This window comes from Nelusetta ayraudi, unplaced genomic scaffold (assembly GCF_046127955.1).
Source record: "Nelusetta ayraudi isolate G7.1 ecotype Tasmania unplaced genomic scaffold, CSIRO-AGI_Nayr_v1 ptg000109l, whole genome shotgun sequence".
Classification (NCBI taxonomy): Eukaryota; Metazoa; Chordata; class Actinopteri; order Tetraodontiformes; family Monacanthidae; genus Nelusetta; species Nelusetta ayraudi.
This window is the reverse complement of record NW_027466159.1, coordinates 580,784-597,485: the sequence shown is the minus strand read 5'-3', so window position 1 is coordinate 597,485 and position 16,702 is coordinate 580,784. Positions and strand designations below refer to the sequence as shown.

General features: G+C 46.5%; 2 protein-coding genes across 7 annotated transcripts; both read left to right on the top strand.

The window, feature by feature from the left end:
* The first annotated feature begins 3,018 nt into the window (after positions 1-3,018).
* LOC142903316 (rho-related GTP-binding protein RhoU-like) lies at positions 3,019-5,254 on the top strand. Of its 2 annotated transcripts, none has more exons than XM_076048880.1 (4): positions 3,019-3,735; positions 3,858-3,916; positions 4,044-4,070; positions 4,489-5,254. In XM_076048880.1, exons 1-4 carry the CDS (start codon positions 3,417-3,419, stop codon positions 4,975-4,977), a joined length of 894 nt encoding a protein of 297 aa, XP_075904995.1. In that variant the 5' UTR covers positions 3,019-3,416; the 3' UTR covers positions 4,978-5,254. The 2 variants fall into 2 exon arrangements, with proteins under 2 accessions (XP_075904995.1, XP_075904994.1); XM_076048879.1 differs by having other exon boundaries at positions 3,182-3,735; positions 4,041-4,070.
* Positions 5,255-7,959: 2,705 nt separating this feature from the next.
* Positions 7,960-16,044, top strand: arhgap19 (Rho GTPase activating protein 19). 5 transcript variants are annotated; one of them, XM_076048875.1, is made up of 12 exons: positions 7,960-8,087; positions 8,905-9,179; positions 9,280-9,360; positions 10,186-10,395; positions 10,813-11,039; positions 11,141-11,227; positions 11,394-11,453; positions 12,024-12,233; positions 12,333-12,437; positions 13,180-13,272; positions 13,366-13,461; positions 13,719-16,044. In XM_076048875.1, exons 1-12 carry the CDS (start codon positions 8,044-8,046, stop codon positions 13,773-13,775), a joined length of 1,545 nt encoding a protein of 514 aa, XP_075904990.1. In that variant the 5' UTR covers positions 7,960-8,043; the 3' UTR covers positions 13,776-16,044. The 5 variants fall into 5 exon arrangements, with proteins under 5 accessions (XP_075904990.1, XP_075904989.1, XP_075904991.1 ...); XM_076048874.1 differs by having other exon boundaries at positions 13,716-16,044; XM_076048876.1 differs by having other exon boundaries at positions 13,366-13,511.
* Positions 16,045-16,702: the final 658 nt, after the last annotated feature.

Below are 16,702 nucleotides of genomic sequence, written 5' to 3'. Positions count from 1 at the left end.
TGTGTGTGTGTGTGTGTGTGTATGTGTGTGTGTGTGTGTGTGTGTGTGTGTGTGATGGACAGAGATGAAGGGGGAAGCGTGAGACTGAAGGATGGTAGGAGTGTGTGTGTGTGTGTGTGTGTGGATACGGTTCGGAGCAGTGGCCGCTGCCGCCGCCACCCGACGTCTCCAGTCCCCCGAGCGGGATGATGTCTGTTGTTTCTCGCTGACTCTTAATTAATCCTGTTAGTCGGCGGTGGCAGCGGCTGGTTAAAGATTATTTTTTTTGGCAGCTTTTTCTCGACACCCTACCGCCCCCTCCACCTTCACCCCACCGGAGCCGACAGACACTTTGGTCTTGTACGTACAATTTGATGAGGATGAACTCTCTGTTATTGACCTCTGCAGTCGGGATGTTTTAATCGTGAGTGGCGACTTTTATGGGGTTTTTGTTCTAGTGTGCTTTTTTCTGCTGTTGGGGTTCTTTGTTTTGCGGCACTGCTAAGGTGTTCCCTCTAAAGGTCCTTACACTTGGGAGCGAATTTGAGAGGAAAATAATTATTATTAAAGTTTTTTTTTGTAAAACCTCTTGAAGTCAAGCCAACCTTCCACACCGGCAGCGAATTTCCACAGAGCGAAAAAGCTGCTGTCATTTTTCCCTCTTGTGTCGAATTTTGCAGAGGCGAAAAGCCTAATGGCTAGACCTCTGACCAATCAAAATGATCTTGGTACATCGATGACATCCAGGAGCTTAAATTTTACCCTGTGAAATTTTGCCAGTACTTTAGAATGTCTGTCAGACAATTTGAAGGACTGCTCCGTCAACTGGCTCCACGTTTGCAGAGAAAACAAATTACCGAGAGCCGATTAGCCTTATTAATATCTTGCCTCAGACATGTAACTAGACGCTGTTCTGGATGAATTGGCTCTCAGTAATTTGCTCTCTCTCTCTGCAAATGTGGAGCCATTTGACGGAGCAGTGCTTCCAATTGTCCAACGGACATTCTAAAGTACTGGCGAAGTTTCCCTGGGTAAAATTTGAGCTCCTGGATGGTCGTGTGGAACTCACCCATTTTTTCTCTCAAGAACAATATTGGGTGTTTTTGTTTTTTAATACAACCATCACCAGGACATCATCACTTGGGGATGTAGTTGACTCCATTGTTTCTCCTTTGGGTAGAGCGCCAAACTCTATTCACAAAGTAGTGAATTATTTTTATTATTATTATTATTATTATTATTATTATCATTATTATTATTATTATTATTATTATTATTATTATTATTATTATCATTATAATAATAATAATAATAATAATAATAATAATAATAATAATAATAATTAGTGAATTTTATACGCATATTTTCCTCGTGTGTACAGGAAAAATTCTCCTTCGAATCATTCGCATTTTTGGGTCATTTATTTGCGTCGCTTTGCCTATAGCCCGGCGTGTAAGGACTTTGACTGTGGCTTTCTGACGCAATGACTGTTCGTCAAGGTTTTGCATTAAAATAAAAAAAACCTTACATATTTGGCATTATTCCACTTTTTATTTAGTAGTATTTTTTATTTTTTTTTTGCTGGAGTCCCTCAGGGGCCATGTCCAGGCCCCTTGCCAATCCCTCAGACCCCCTGATGCACAATTCCATAAGAGAGCAACTAAGCTACTGCGCTAGCCAGCTACCTCCAGTTAAAGTTGCAATCATGTCCCTTTCTGCTAAAAAAAACAAACAAAAAAAACAACTCAGACGCGGCTGGTGAGTGTGTGTGCGTGCCTGTGAAATATTTGGCTAAACACCTATGAAATGAAAACATCAAACATCAAAACAGCGTCTCGCCAAGAAAAAAGTCTGCGAAGCCGCCGACTGTCGGCACTTTAGCTGAACTGAGAGTCTGAAAGCACGACGGCAGACGCACTGCAGATGCACTGTGTAAAGGTGTGTGTGTGTGTGTGTGTGTGTGTGTGTGTGTGTGTGTGTGTGTGTGTGTGTGTTGCGCTGTGCACACACATTCGTGCACGTGTGAAAATATATCTTGTTCTTCGCTGGTGCGTATGATTTCACTCCCACTCACTGGTGTTTTTTGGAACTGCTCAATGCATGGCAACACATTCTGCCTCCCACGCACGCACGCACGCACACACACACACACACACACACACACACACACACACACACACACACAGAGGCAGGCAGGCAGACAGGCAGCTCCCACTGCGTTGTCTTTTAACAGCCTCCCAGTGGAAAAAACACTCCCTGCTCGTTGCTCATATTTATTCGACTTGATTGCAGAAACAGATTCAGTAAAGATGAATCATAAATCATCTCGGGATCAAAAACCTTTGGGAGCATCAATCTGAGCTGATTGGATTGCACCGTGTTCCTTAAAGCCCAATATTCTGCCCTAGTTCCGATTAAAAAAAATAAAAAAAATAAAAAAAATAAAATCTTTTATTCACAATTCCAGCCAACTATTTTTACATCATTAATTATAAAACAAAAATATATTTTGAAACAGTGTATTTATGCCTCTGTTTGCAGCCTCCTGCTAAGACTGATACTTTGCTGCAGTTTTATTTTCCCGTGCCTGTATTTTTTTCTCCTTTTGATGTTTTAATCTGTCTCCAGCCGCAGGGCTGTGAGTGTCTGAGAGAGAAAGGAGGATGATTCATGCTGCGTCCGTCACCGCGCCTTCACTTTCCACCAATGATGTATTTTCACCACTGGGGGGAGACAGAGCGCCACGACGAAAGGGAGGTGTGTGTGTGTGTGTGTGTGTGTGTGTGTGTGTGTGTGTGTGTGTGTGTGTGTGTGAGAGCGGGGGGTTGAGTGTGGGTTGTAATGCTGATAGTGAATTATAAGGAAACTTCAACATCCGTGTTGTGGTGGCGTTGCTTCCAAATTAATGCAGACAAATATTTTGAGAAAGAAATACGCCTAATTGAAAGCATCAACATCAATCAGCTTCTTCCGGGTTTCCACATGAGAACGTAATGATGATCATGATGATTATGTTATATATATTATTATTATTTTTTTTTTTTTTGTTGTTGTCAGTCCACAATATGCTCAATATGAAAGTTTAGACTTTTGTTTAAATCTTTTAATTGGCTCAAGAGGGTGACATGTTGTCTGGCCGGATTAAGTTCATTTCACTTCAGATGGCTTCGGCGCGGCCCTGTTTTAAGCCTCTTTACGGGCCTCGCGGCGGCGGCAGATGCGGGCAGAATGCCAATCAGGAGCTCCCGCTGAGCGCGCGCGCGCTCACGTGAGCGCCCAGCCTGCGCCTGCTGCTGCTTCTGCGCGTCGCGTGTCCAATCACTCACTCACTCACTCGCTCGACCGTGCTCGTGCGGCGGGATGGAGGTTCCGCCGAGACCCTGAAATAAATAAATAAATAATAATAATAATAATAATTAAAAAAAAAAAAGCGGGATATGCTGCCTCAGGACGTGGCCACGCAGAAGGCCCGCCGCCGCCGCCGCGTTTCGGAGCCCGTGTGCGGCAGCGGCGGTGGCAGGGACGCGCCTCCTCCTACTCTTCTTCCTCCTCCTCTTCCTCCTCCACGCCGCTTCAAGCACCGGGACTTCCCGCTGTTGGCTGCGAGGCGGCGCCGTTCCGGGTCCGCGCCGGAGCGGCGGGTCAACTGCGTGCTGGTGGGGGACGGAGCGGTGGGCAAGACCAGCCTGGTGGTCAGCTACACCACCAACGGCTACCCCACCGAGTACGTGCCCACCGCCCTGGACAACTTCACCGGTAACAACAGTGGCGCTTGTCAGATTGGAAGAAAAAAAGTTTGTTGTTGTTGTGGTCATTAGATCCGTTTGTGTGTGTGTGTGTGTGTGTGTGTGTGTGTGTGTGTGTGTGTGTGTGTCCAGTGATGGTGGTGGTTGACGGGAAACCGGTGAGGCTGCAACTATGTGACATGGCTGGACAGGTGAGACATCCCACCATCATCATCATTATTACCACCAGTACCAACCCTGTTGAACCATCACATTAATCAATCCGATTCATTTCTCCATTTTGCACCTTCCACCACCTGCTTCCGGTCCCGACAGAAGTGGGGTCTGGTTGAAGCCTCGAGCAATGTGAGTTTTGTTGTTGCCTCCTCATACTTCGGCATCTTTATTTTTGTGTTTTGCTGCGTTTGTGCGTCAAAGTCGCCCCCTGCTGTCCGGTTGTAGTTTAGTCCAGGTTAGACTTCTCTAAAACATCCGTTTGATTGTCCTCGATCTCACGTCGCCCCCTGCCTGTCATAGAAAGACAAACAACCATTAGCTCTCTCACACACAAGCTCCACAAAGAAAGGCCCCAGGGCCCCCTCGAACGCACGACCTTGTGAGGGCACAGCGCTAACCACTGAACCACCGTGTCGCCCGCATCAGCAGCATTTACGACCTTAACGCTGCAGTTTTATTGAGCTAAACCTCAGTTTTCTTTTCTTCCTCTTTTGGCACTGTGGTGTCCCTCCGTCGCCACCTGGTGGCCTCCTGTCGCGGATGATAGGACGAACTGGAGCGTCTCCGCCCCCTGTGTTACAAGAACGCCGATGTCTTCCTGCTGTGCTACAGCGTGGTCCGACCCTGCTCCTTCCGCAACCTGGTCCACCGCTGGATCCCTGAGATCCAGCAGCACTGCCCTGGGGTGCCGCTGGTCCTGGTGGGCACCCAGCTGGACCTGCGTGAGGACGTCCAGGTGCTGATTAACCTAGCCCAGAACCAGGAGCGGCCAGTGGGCTCTGAGGAGGGCCGGCAGCTGGCCCAGGAGTTGGGCGCCGTGGCCTTTGCCGAGTGCTCAGCGCTGACCCAGAAGAACCTGAAGGACGCCTTCGATGCCGCCATCCTGGCCAGCATCCAGCTAACGGACACCTGCAGCGTCCAGCAGCAGCGGTCCACCCTGAGGAAGAAGACACCCGACAAGATCAAGAGGCTGTCGGAGATGTGGTGGAAGAAGATAACTTGCCTGGTGGGCGAGCAGAGCTGCGACTTCAAGTGACTGAGGACAGTGTTGAGACGCCAAGTTTGGGTGGATTAAGTTCAAGGGGAGCAGCCGAGCTTGAAGCTGTTGGTTCTGAGCTGTTCAGACTCTGTGATGATGTGAAGAACCATCCTGGTTCCCTTTGGGCTTCCCAGGAACTCCATCAGCCAATCATCTCACTATGCCCGCATCAGAAGGTTCCTGATTCCAGATAGTTCCCCTTAGTCCAGTTGTTTACTTAGATAATGGCCTCTCTGGAGTTTGTCAGAAGTTCGCCAATGCTGGTTCTCAATAATTTTTTTTTACAAAGAATGTTTTGTAAATACTTCAACAAATACTGAGTGCTTCCTTAGCGGAGTGCGCTAATTTCAAGGACATCACCAAAACTTCTTGGCAAGAGCACAATTGCACTTCAGGGAAATGACGTTGGTGCAAGCTAGCTAGCCTTGCCAGTAGCGTAGCATTTTGCCAACCTCGTGGTTAATCCCGCCCCATCCGTGCTCCTATCGACCAATCATAATCAGACCAGGTGGAGTTTAGAGGACACACACTTTCACGTTTTTTGAGCCTGTCTGTTGTTTCTCTGTTTGGCTGCTAGTTTGTAGTTTATTTATTTATTTATTTGTTTATTGATGTTTCTGTCTTGTATCTACTGTGACTGATCATGTGACTGCACAGAGGATGACCTTGATTAAATTTTTACATCCGAAACATGCGCAATGCAGTTGCTTATATTTGATTCTTTCTGTCCCTTGCAAAAGCTAAGCTGCGGCTAGCTAGTTCCCGCTACATGGCCACACCCACAGCCTAGAATACGACTTTGACTGAATCACGAACGCCGTCTTAAATCGCAATAAATCTAATTGTGTCTTCAGCTGTTGTTCTGGCACATATTCAGGTCTAATCAGCTGTCGCAGTACCTGTTTGCCAACATCAGATTACTTGTCTTGCTAGCTTGTCTGCCCACTCGCATTAAACAATAAAAAAACAACAACAAAACCTCAAATCACTTTTGGCCAACAAAACTTGTCTGCTTTGCAGCTAATTATCCATTTTTGTTTATATTGTGAGAATTTGGCATCTTGGAAAAATAATTAAACTCTCTCACTTGAACCCATAAATTACGGACGTTTTGTTTCCCTGTTGGTCTCAATTTATGAGCTCAGGTATTGAGTCAAAATGTGTTTGCTTGACAGCAGGTGCTGTTGTTTGCCTTTCTAGAAGCCGTCACCTGACTACAAACACATTGCTGCAGGTTAATCTTTTTTTCCTGATCAGTCCTCTGATCCTCCTGACCCAGTAGGTCGGGTGCCTCCAGGTGTCTCTCCTGATGGAGGTGTTGGGAGTCACTGAAGTGTCTCAGGACTCTAATCTCACTGCTGCTGCTGCTGCTCGCTGCTCGCCATGTCCTCTAATAGGAGCAGACAGGACCACCTGGATGGGATTAGGCCGGCATATGGAGCCTAGTCCTATCTAGATCTTACACAGCAGCAAAGGCCAAATCGGACACAAGTGGGCAGGTCAAGGAAATAGTTCCAGGCTGAACCTGCTGCAACAGTCGGGGAAATTTGTCAACTTCCTCCTGGTTCCTCCTCTGGTTGGACTTCTCTGCTGAGTGATGTAACACAGGCAGTCTGCTGTGCAGAAAAAATGTGTTGAGATTATAGAGGTAATCTAATTAATCTCAATCATTTCATTTAAATATTTTCCTCCTGCAAAGATTATCTATCTATCTATCTGTATGTTTATACTGTATATATATATGTATATATATATATATACACATAATATATGCCTTTCTTGCCCTGCAATGAACTGGCGACTTGTCCAGGGTGTCACCCTGCCTTCGTCCTAAGACAGCTGGGATAGGCTCCAGCAGACCCCTGTGACCCTGAATAGGAATAAGCGGGTATAGAAGATGAATGAATGAATGAATGAATGAATATTCCTTTTTTTGTTTATACAGGATGAAAATGATGCAAGCAAGTGTTATATTAACAGAAATGTTTGACAAAGTGAAACAACGTATTATTTTGCAAATACAAATTAACTTTTCTTGATGAGAAGAATTCAAGTTTCAACCCCAAACATTATCAAGATTTCATTGATCAGGAGACTAAATTCCCGTCACCCGATAAGCTGCATTTCCAGTAGCAGCTGCTGCCGCTGGCATGGCTCAATCAGTTGACCTCGGCTGATCCGGCCTGAATTCCCTCGCAGGGACGCAGTCGGCCAGTCAGCCAGACAGTCGGCGAAGTCAGGCGCGGCCACTTCTGTATGCCAAGATGAGTCAGAAATCAAAATGTGAAGTAGAGTTGATGATAAAATAACTACTGTTAGTGTCGCTGTTTTTGTTAAAAACAGATATCTAATATGTCCTTAAAGGAAGCACAGAATCATTGGCAAATATCAAAAAGTTATGTGGAAAACTGTCCACTACGTGAATCCCCACTGCCCCCTGGTGGCTGGCCGTCATTCTGGCCCACCCAATAGCTGCCATACTATACTACTCCCAAAAAACTAGCAACCACTGCACGAGGTCCTGTGAGGCGTTTCCCAGTCCTGGGCGTCCTTGTTTCTATTCATAAGGATATTAAATTATGAAAACAAAAATAATATTGACTGAAATTGACATCTTTTTGTAAACTTTGAGTATCATTTAAGTATCTCATTGACGGGCCAAGTGTCCTCGCTTTCGGTAATAAAAATATGTATTTATATATCACCCGAATATCACTATTAATCTGTGGGGGAGACAGTTTATTTGGTACAACAACAACAATAATAATACTAATGCAGCCAAGTTATGCTCATTATTGAGTGTTTTCCGAGTCAAGTTGTACATCTTTATGCTGGACAAACTCACGAAATCAAAGATTTGAGCATTATTTTTGATATTTGTTATTTATTTATTTATAACGGCATCACCAGTGTCGTTGTTCGGTTTCAACCCAGCTACCGAATTCAAATTGGCCAATCAACGGCGCGCGAGAGCACGTCTATCACGCCTATATTTAACAAACTGCCAATGGGTAGCGCGGTGGGCGGGGCCTGCGGGACAAGAGCGGAGGATTCAAACTGAACATGGCTGCCGGGAAGGATGTCGCGGAAAATACTCAAAATAAAAGGTGAGTAATGACGAGCGGCCTCGTCCAGCAGCTCCGTGTGAGATTCAACTCGCATCGCGGATCGAATAAATCTCGCCCGAAGCTCCAACGAGCGATGAACACGGCGGCAAACCCCTGTTTGTTCACGGTGGACGAGCTGCCTGTCACTCATGCCAGGCAGCCGCTGTCACTTGGAGCGAGCATGACGCTAACAATTAACTTCTTTATTTGATAGACATAAACCGGAAGTTACAACACAGGTGAAGTTTTAGTCACCTCGTTGGTCAGACGGTGTCGCCGCCGGAAATTCAAGTGGATAAACGAGTGACGCACTCGGTTAGCCAAACCAACCAAACCGACAACAAGCGGAGTTAGCGGCGATGCTAAATCTCTCTCTCTCTCTCTCTCTCTCTCTCTCTCTCTCTCTCTCTCTCTCTGGTGTCCACCTTCACCAGCTGCGGCAGGTGCCGTTTCGATTTACGTAACTTGGGCGTGACGTCACCTACGCGATATCATGCAACAACAAACGCCCCCCCCCAAACTTACTTTTAAACCCTTTAAGGAATAAATTAGTAAATGATAGTGAAAAAAAAGTGAGTGATAGCTGTATGCAGGAAAATACCTCGTTAACATCTGGTGTGAGAGATTACACTAACCAATGGTTATAACCAGTGTCTGACTACGCAACATCTGCAACCCTGAAGCTGTGTGTATATAAACACACACACCCACACCACCCACACCAGCTACATTAGGTAGCAGTATTAGCAGGGTGTACCTAATAACGTGGCAGCTCTGTGAGGAAAGCACTTTATCCAACCATCCTGTGTCTCCCCAGCGCTCCGGGGTGTCACATGGTCAGCAGCCTGGAAGACTCCCCGGGGGGCTCCCGCCCGGGCCGGCCCCCCGTCATCTTCAACCCGGACTTCTTTGTGGAGAAGCTCCGGCACGACAGCCCCGACGTCTTCCTGGAGCTGGTGCTGAGCAACATCAGCCGCCTCATCGACCTGCCGGGCGCCGAGTTCTCACAGCTGCTGGGCGACGACGGACCAAAGACCCCCACCGGGGGCAGCGGAGGCTTCTTCCGCTCCTTCAACTTCCTCAAGCGTAAAGGTGTGTGTGTGTGTGTGTGTGTGTGTGTGTGTGTGTGTGTGTGTGTTAACACTGTGGAGACCCCGCCCCTCACCTCCCCCTTTCCCTTGCTATCCCGCAGATAAAGACGTGGTGTTTGGATCCCCGCTGACCGAGACCTGCATCGCCCAGATCTACCAGCTCATCGAGTACCTCAGCAAGAGTGAGACACACACGCGCAAACACACACACACACGCTTCATCTGGTCTCACCAGCTAACCGAAGCAGTCACTTTGTGATAAACTCTGTCTTGCTTTCGTTTCATCATCATGATCACATTTGCGAAATATTGAGAACCACTGAGTCCGGTGGGCCGGTGCAGAATTTTGCACGCAGGACCTCATTCGGTCCTGGCTACAAGTGAGTCAGTTTTGCTGTTCAATCTGTGGAGAACACGTCCCAATCAGTCCTTTTAGTTCAGCAGAGTTTGTTGGTGCTAGGCTAGGCTAGCCCAAGTCAATGTTTTCTGCTAACCTGCCAATTAAAAACAGTCTTACGCACTCTACAGTACAGCCGAGGAAAATAAATAACAACATCAGATTATTGATGTGGATGTCTGTGTTGATGGAATAAAGTTAGAAATGAAAACTGACCTTGAATCAAATCACATTCTGAGGGACTATTTAGTCAGCAGCGAGGGGAATTTACTCTGTAGCGACGACAGCAGCAGGTAAATAAAAGAGCTGGTAGTCTTTGCGGTATCAGTCTGTTGTTGCCGTAACCTTCTACCAACTACAACAAGTAGAACTATGTTGCTGCTGAGAAAAACTAGTCCCTCAGAATGGGATGCGCCGCAAGGGGAAGGAAGATCTTACAGCATGTCTGAAATTCTGAACTGCCCCTTTAAAATGAATAACGGGAAAAACAACAGCATAAGTAATAACCAAAGAACCAAAACAAAGGTTTGAATTGACAGGAAGCAGGAGGAAACTGCAAAGGAAGTAACCCTGTTGTTATTGGGGTGCTAATGCTAAAACTCCTTGTCAGATCTGCACGTGGAGGGTCTGTTCCGCGTGCCGGGCAACAGCGTGAGGCAGCAGGCGCTGCGCGAGCTCCTCAACAGCGGCGCCGACGTGGACCTGCAGGGCGGCGACTTCCACCCCAACGACGTGGCCTCGCTGCTCAAGAGCTTCCTGGGGGAGCTGCCAGAGCCGCTGCTCACCCACCGACACTTCACCGCCCACCTCAAGATCGCCGGTGAGAACAAACCCCCTCCGGTCCGTTGCTTCTGCCTGCTCGGACCGTCAGAGTAAATGGGCCTTTTGTGATGTCACAAGGGGGCGCTAACGCCTCTCTTAGGGTCCCTGACCCCTCCCCCTGCCAGCAGAGGCCCTTGGTTTTCTCTATCCAAATGTGAGGAAGGTCAGACAAATCCTCAAGTTTCAGCAAGGGGGGGGGCTGCAAACAGAGGGCTAAAATAGAGTAGTGGAACAGAGTTTTTGGACACCTCTTGCATTTATTAATATACTGTATTGCGCTAAGAATCATAAGTCTTCAGGTGCAGTTTATTTCTGTGCAGCCAACAGCATTTCTTTTCAGCAGGACGATGACTCTGTAAACATGATGAACGACAAAAATTCCTCATCAAACATCCTTCTCCTCCTCCCGCTTCAGATCTCACCCTGCTGGACGAGCGCGGCAACAAGACGGCCGTGCCCAACAAGGAGCGGCAGGTGGAGGCGCTGCAGCTGCTGCTGCTGCTGCTGCCGCCGGCCAACCGCTCGCTGCTCAAGCTGCTGCTGGACCTGCTGCACCACACGGCCCGGCAGCAGGAGCGCAACAAGATGTCGGCCTTCAACCTGGCCCTCATGTTCGCCCCGCACGTCCTCTGGCCCCGACACGTAAGGCCCAGCGGTGACCTTGAGAGAGCGGCCTCGACCTTGAGATTGTCTTCTTTCACTGAGGAGCTTTTTTTTTTTTTTCTGTCTGCCCTCTGATCCAGATGACGGCCGCCGACCTGAAGGACAACCTGAAGAAGCTCAACAGCACCATGGCCTTCCTCATCAAACACTCCCAGAAGCTCTTCAGGGTGATTGTATTATTACATGCACATGCACACGCACACGCACACGCACATGCACACGCACACACACACACACACACACACACACACACACACACACACACACACACACACACACACACACACACACACACAGCAGAAGGTTGACTGTGTGCTGCTGTGTGTCCTTCAGGCTCCTCTCTACCTGAGAGAATACGCCCGACACCACTTCAGCGGCACCGTGCAGAGCAAGGTGAGCCGCCAGACTCAAAAATCAGCTATTGTATCTTCACTTCCTGTCAAGATACATTTGTAGCAGCAACCGAAATGTTCCGATACTGTTCCACAAAGAAAATGAATCATCTTCCGGGCCCAGATTTCTGATAGATCCCAGAAAGTGAATCTCAGCGTCTGCCAGCCAATAATCATCTGGCATCAAGATCTAAAGTGGCTGCTGATTGGCTCTGACATTCTATAGGCGGGAACTAAAGACACTGGCACACTTTTGTTGTTGACGTCAGAGTGACAATTTGCATCATTAGCGCCAAAGATGCTAAAGTGGCTCCACAAGTGGATTAGAAGGAAAATCCTGGTATGAATCAGCAGTAAAATGGAAAATATATATATTTTTTTGGCTGTTGTTCAAACTGGTTTTAAAACATCCAGTAGGACAAAAAAAAAAAAAAAAGATTCTGGAACCGGTATCCAAACCAGTATAACGGAAAACAAAAGTTTTGTTCTAATGGCAACAATGTATTTTTGCTGTTTTTGAAATTGGTTTTCTCTCTCTCTCTCCCTCTCTCTCCCTCCCCCTCCCTCTTAGGACGATCTGGACCTGCTAGCAGCTAGCGCCTCCCCGGCTCATCGCCGAGCCCCGCACCTCCTGAAGAGGCCGGCTGGCCCCGCCCCCTCCGCCGACCAGCCGTGCCCGTCTCCGGCCCAGCAGTACACAGAGGAGGCGCTGAAGGAGCTCTTCAGACACGTCCACCAGAACATGCCCGACTCGGCCAAGAAGAAGAAGCTAGTCCGCCAGGTCGGTAGGCGGCGTCCCGCCGGCTGGACTGAACTGGAAATCCAGCAACCAATTGGCTTCAAGAGTCCTCTTCCTGTCTCTTGTCTTGCTCTCTCACAGTTGGTCAAGCAGACCGCCTTGACTCCGCCCACTGGTGACCGTCAGCAGGCCCCGCCCCCCGGAAAGAAACACCCTCGTTCCCGCTCCTTCGGCGGCCTCATCAAGGTAACGACCGCCATCCGGAGAGGCTCCGCCCCCTGAGTGGCTGCAGAGGTTTTAGCCCCTTATTCACTGACGGTGCACAATCAATAGTTTGGACTTGGTTTGGAGATCCATATAAATCCATACAGTCCATGCCACTTATCATTATAATCCTCCATATATAATGTAGAAGGGTTGAGTTGGGGCAACTGGATTCGTTCTTGCCAACTTGAAAGCGTTTTGCCTCTCATTTGAAAGGCTTCCTCATTTCTAACTGTAGTGACATCACTGTCGTCGACCAATCAAACCAGCTGACTGATTGATTTTATAGTTTCTCTAAGAAAAAAATTGAGGTTTTTACCTCAGTTCTATCTGAAGAAGCCTTTGGGATGAGAGGCGAAACGTCTTCAAGATCGCCAGAACGATTCCAGTTGCCCAAACTTCTCTTCTCCATGATGCATGGATGACTGAGAAGCTTCACAGACAATAGAATAGAATTGAACTCCTTCATTAATCCCACGATGGGGGACATTTGCTAATTACAGCAACAAAAAGTAGTGCAAAGAGAAGAAAAATGATAAAAACCAGATAATTTCCATATATTAAGATATTATCCATATAATAAGTGTGTCTCCTCCCACTGGGGCTCTAGCTGACCGTCTCTCACCAGAAGCTTCTAATTCACAGACACTGCCTGCGTGTGCCCATGGTAACGGTTTTCCTGGTTTTTGGGTGACTTTTTTTTTCTTCTTCCGCTTTATGACAGCGCAAAGCCCGCGGCGAGCAACTCCGACACGCCTCCCCTGACGTGACCAAGGCGGCGAGGAAGGTCGGGAAGGAGAACGTCTCGAGTCGCAGCGTCAGTCTGAGTTGATCCGGTCTGAACTCTTTCACTCTGCGGCAGAGTAGCACTGCGAGGTGTTCATTTGCTGCTGTTTGTGTGTGTGTGTAGGTCATCAGCCCGCTTGCTGATCCCTCGCTGGGCAAAGTTGGACTCGTGGTAAAAAACCCAGACTTCAACTTCAACAGGGTTCTGAGGGTCTCCAAGGTATGACGACGATGATGTCATCGCCCTGCGTGTAACAGCCAAATATTTTGGTAAATAAAGAAAAAATTAAAAAACAAAACAAAAACAAAACATATATATATATAAAACGTGTGTATATAGAAATCTGGAATCACCTTACGATGAATAATGTGCAAATGTCTTTTTTTGGTTTTCAATGTCTGTTTTCTAATGTAATTGGTTTGGTAATTAATTTTTGCTATTCATTAGTAAGTGCACTTCCCTCTTTCTGCCAGCAGGAGTCTCCCTCTGTGACCAGGATGTGTTTTTCTCCTGCTCAGGAGATTCCCGTGTAGAACCCGACAGAGGCAGAACCTGATCCGGTGCAGACTCCTCCTGCTGGTGGTGTTGATCCACTGCAGGGGCTCTGGAGCGCCTGTTTGTTCCTCTAATTGTAATGTCATTTTTATTTTATATTTTTGTTACTGTGACTAACAGAAAACAGCAGCAGCAGCAGCACCAAACCAAAGTGTGGAGCTTGTCCCACAACTCTGATCTCTTCCTTTGGATCAAGCTCGGTCCATCAGGATTTAGGTGAATCTTTTTTTTTTTTTTTTTTTTAGAAAAGAAAAATGGACCTAAATCATCTTGTTTTGTCTGGAAACAGGGACAAAAGTGTTCTGTTTTGTAAACCTTTTACAATCCAGACTTCAGAACGTTTTTGGCTACTTGAGTGTGACTTCCTGTCCGGCACAAACAGGAAGTAGCATCCTGGCTTTGGTTCGGTGCTGCCGCCTCTGAGTTTTCTTCTTCTTATTAGCTACTGTACGAGAAGCTGCAAGCAGCAGTCTGATGTAGAGTGTAGAATATTTCTACGTGTTGTACAGCCAGTATGTGTGTATGTGAGAGAGAGGTTAGAATGTGATGTGTGCGTTTGCATTTATACATTGTGTTGAATCTAGTTACTGGATGCAGGATTTACAGCCGTTTAATTATAATTTTTTTTTTTGGGGGGGGGGATTTTAATGTGAATGGGATTTATTTTCATGATTGCAGGCTTCCGTATGTTTAATTAACAGTGCTTTTTTTTTTGACGGGCGTGCGGAGGTTGGTTTTGTCGTAATGTGAAGGAAAGTGATTGTTATGTGGACGAGCGAGACGACGTTGGGATTTCAGTCCCCGTGAACTTAACGTTGTTACTGTGACAGCGGCAGCAGAAAGAGCCGGAGCTAAGGTCAGAGGTCACCCAAATCTAATCGGTCTACATTGAAATCCGGGAGAGAGCTGTTGGCGTTTGGCAGAAATCCTCAGCATGGATGTTTGCAGTTTTACACTGGAATCTGGTCAAAACTTTGTTACTTATTATTATTAAAAAAAAAAAGAAACAAAAAATGTATGGATTTGTAACGGGGAGAATGGCACAGCGCCCCTAGCTGAGCTGGTAAAGTACAATTAACCATGTGCTGCTAGTCAGCGAGCGAGCTGGCTAGCATCTTGTAGCCAAGCCATAGATGTTATGTGTCGCGAATCGTGTTGAAAAGTTAACAAAAGTGAGGCGCGTTCCTGAAGAGGGTGTTACTCTCCGCCAGGCCAGCCGGGGGCGCCAGTCAATTGAGTCAACAACTCAATTAAAATATAAAAAATATTTACATATACACATTATTTGGCTTTTGTTAAAAACAAAAACAAAATAATTTTTCCTCTGCCAGCTGTGGTCGTCTCTCTCTCTTTAAGTTGCTCTTCTGACTGGGTCAGCTGGTTCCAGCTGCACCGGGTCGAGTTCCGCCACACCCGGGGAACCGAACAAGTTCTCGTGTGTGTGTGTGTGTGTGTGTGTGTGTGTGTGTGTGTGTGTGTGTGTGTGTGTGTGTGTGTGTGTGTGTGGGGGGGGGGGGGCGGGGGTCCTGGGACTGAGAGAGTGTGTGAAGGCGCTGAGGAAGTTTTGTTACGATGGTGTGTGTGTAAGTGAAACAAGCAAGTCGCTAACGGACGTGGCACTAAGAGATGTTGCGCTAACAGATGTGGGGTGAATATGTTTCCATGGAGCACATTTATAAACTTTATAGAAGCCTGTATCTTTATTTTTGTACATTTTTTGTTTTTATTTTTTAACTTTATTGCTCGTCCTCCCCTGATGTTTACTGCTGGTCCTCCTGTGTTAAAGGTCAGTCTCCAGTGGAGTATTTATTTGCTTGTTGGGGGTCAAAACTGTGCGATGTGTTTTGTTCAGGTACGTCACTTTCTGTCATTTCCTGTTGCTTCCTGTCGCTCTTTGTCTCCTGCGACTGTTGCGCCGCCTTATCGTTACAACATTGGTTTGAACCGGTAGAACTCCTGTTTTATTAACAGCATTCTAATTTTTTATAATTTTTTTTTTTTTACATCAACTAAATGTGAAATTTTTACTCATCTTTTCCCTCACGAGCTCTCCAGCAAACAGGACGTGACGCTGGAGGTTTTGATGCCATTTTGCTCTCGTCCGTGACGGTTGTTCAAACTTTGTTCAATCTGTGGTCATTTTTTTTTCCTTTTTTGTAGTTTTGTATTTTTGTATAAAAATAATTAAACCCTGTACATTGAATTTCCTGCCGAATAGCTTCGGATTAAAACCCTTGTTTCCCTGAATGGTGTCTGTTCTATCTATCTATCTATCTATCTATCTATCTATCTATCTATCTATCTATCTATCTATCTATATCTATCTATCTATCTATCTATCTATCTATGGTGTAATGTTTAGCTGGCCCATTAGAGGGTGCTGTTGGACAACATGGTCGGTCTGAAGCCTGTTTCGCTGCAGGTGACGACAATATTTTTCTAAAGTGACGTTCTTGTTGTTGTTTTTTTTTTTTTTTTTTTTACCAAACACTTAATTGATGTTTTTTCTTGTTATTTTATTTTATTTATTTATTTATTTTTTACTTTCTCTCCAAACAATGTATTTATTCTACAATTGGCTGAGCGACCGCCGCTGTCGGCTTGGGTTTCCATCCTACAGTGTTTCTCTGGCTTCAGCCTCCACCGCATCCCTATGATTTTATTTATTTATTTATCGATAAATAAATACATTTATTTATAAATCCCCACAGTAAAAAAATCAGAACGCGATCCTGAATCCCTCAAGCAGATTAAGAACCGCATTCTGTTTGGATTCTGAGCTCTGCCGTGAATCTGACTGATCTGAGCCAGATTACAGCGTCCCAGTCCCAGTTGATGATGTCATCGAGGGCACCGATAGAGGCCACGCCTCCTCACCTGCTCGCCTGCTATTGGCTCCGCCTTC

What these genes read in the sequence shown, in the direction of transcription:
- LOC142903316 (XM_076048879.1), top strand. Translation starts at nt 3,417, where the DNA reads ATGCTGCCTCAGGACGTGGCCACGCAGAAGGCCCGCCGCCGCCGCCGC. An exon ending in CGCCCTGGACAACTTCACCG is followed by an intron (nt 3,736 to 3,857) that starts GTAACAACAGTG and finishes GTGTGTGTCCAG; the next exon opens with TGATGGTGGTGGTTGACGGG. An exon ending in TGGTTGAAGCCTCGAGCAAT is followed by an intron (nt 4,071 to 4,488) that starts GTGAGTTTTGTT and finishes CGCGGATGATAG; the next exon opens with GACGAACTGGAGCGTCTCCG.
- arhgap19 (XM_076048874.1), top strand. Translation starts at nt 8,044, where the DNA reads ATGGCTGCCGGGAAGGATGTCGCGGAAAATACTCAAAATAAAAG. An exon ending in ACTCCCAGAAGCTCTTCAGG is followed by an intron (nt 11,228 to 11,393) that starts GTGATTGTATTA and finishes TGTGTCCTTCAG; the next exon opens with GCTCCTCTCTACCTGAGAGA. An exon ending in AGAAGAAGCTAGTCCGCCAG is followed by an intron (nt 12,234 to 12,332) that starts GTCGGTAGGCGG and finishes GCTCTCTCACAG; the next exon opens with TTGGTCAAGCAGACCGCCTT.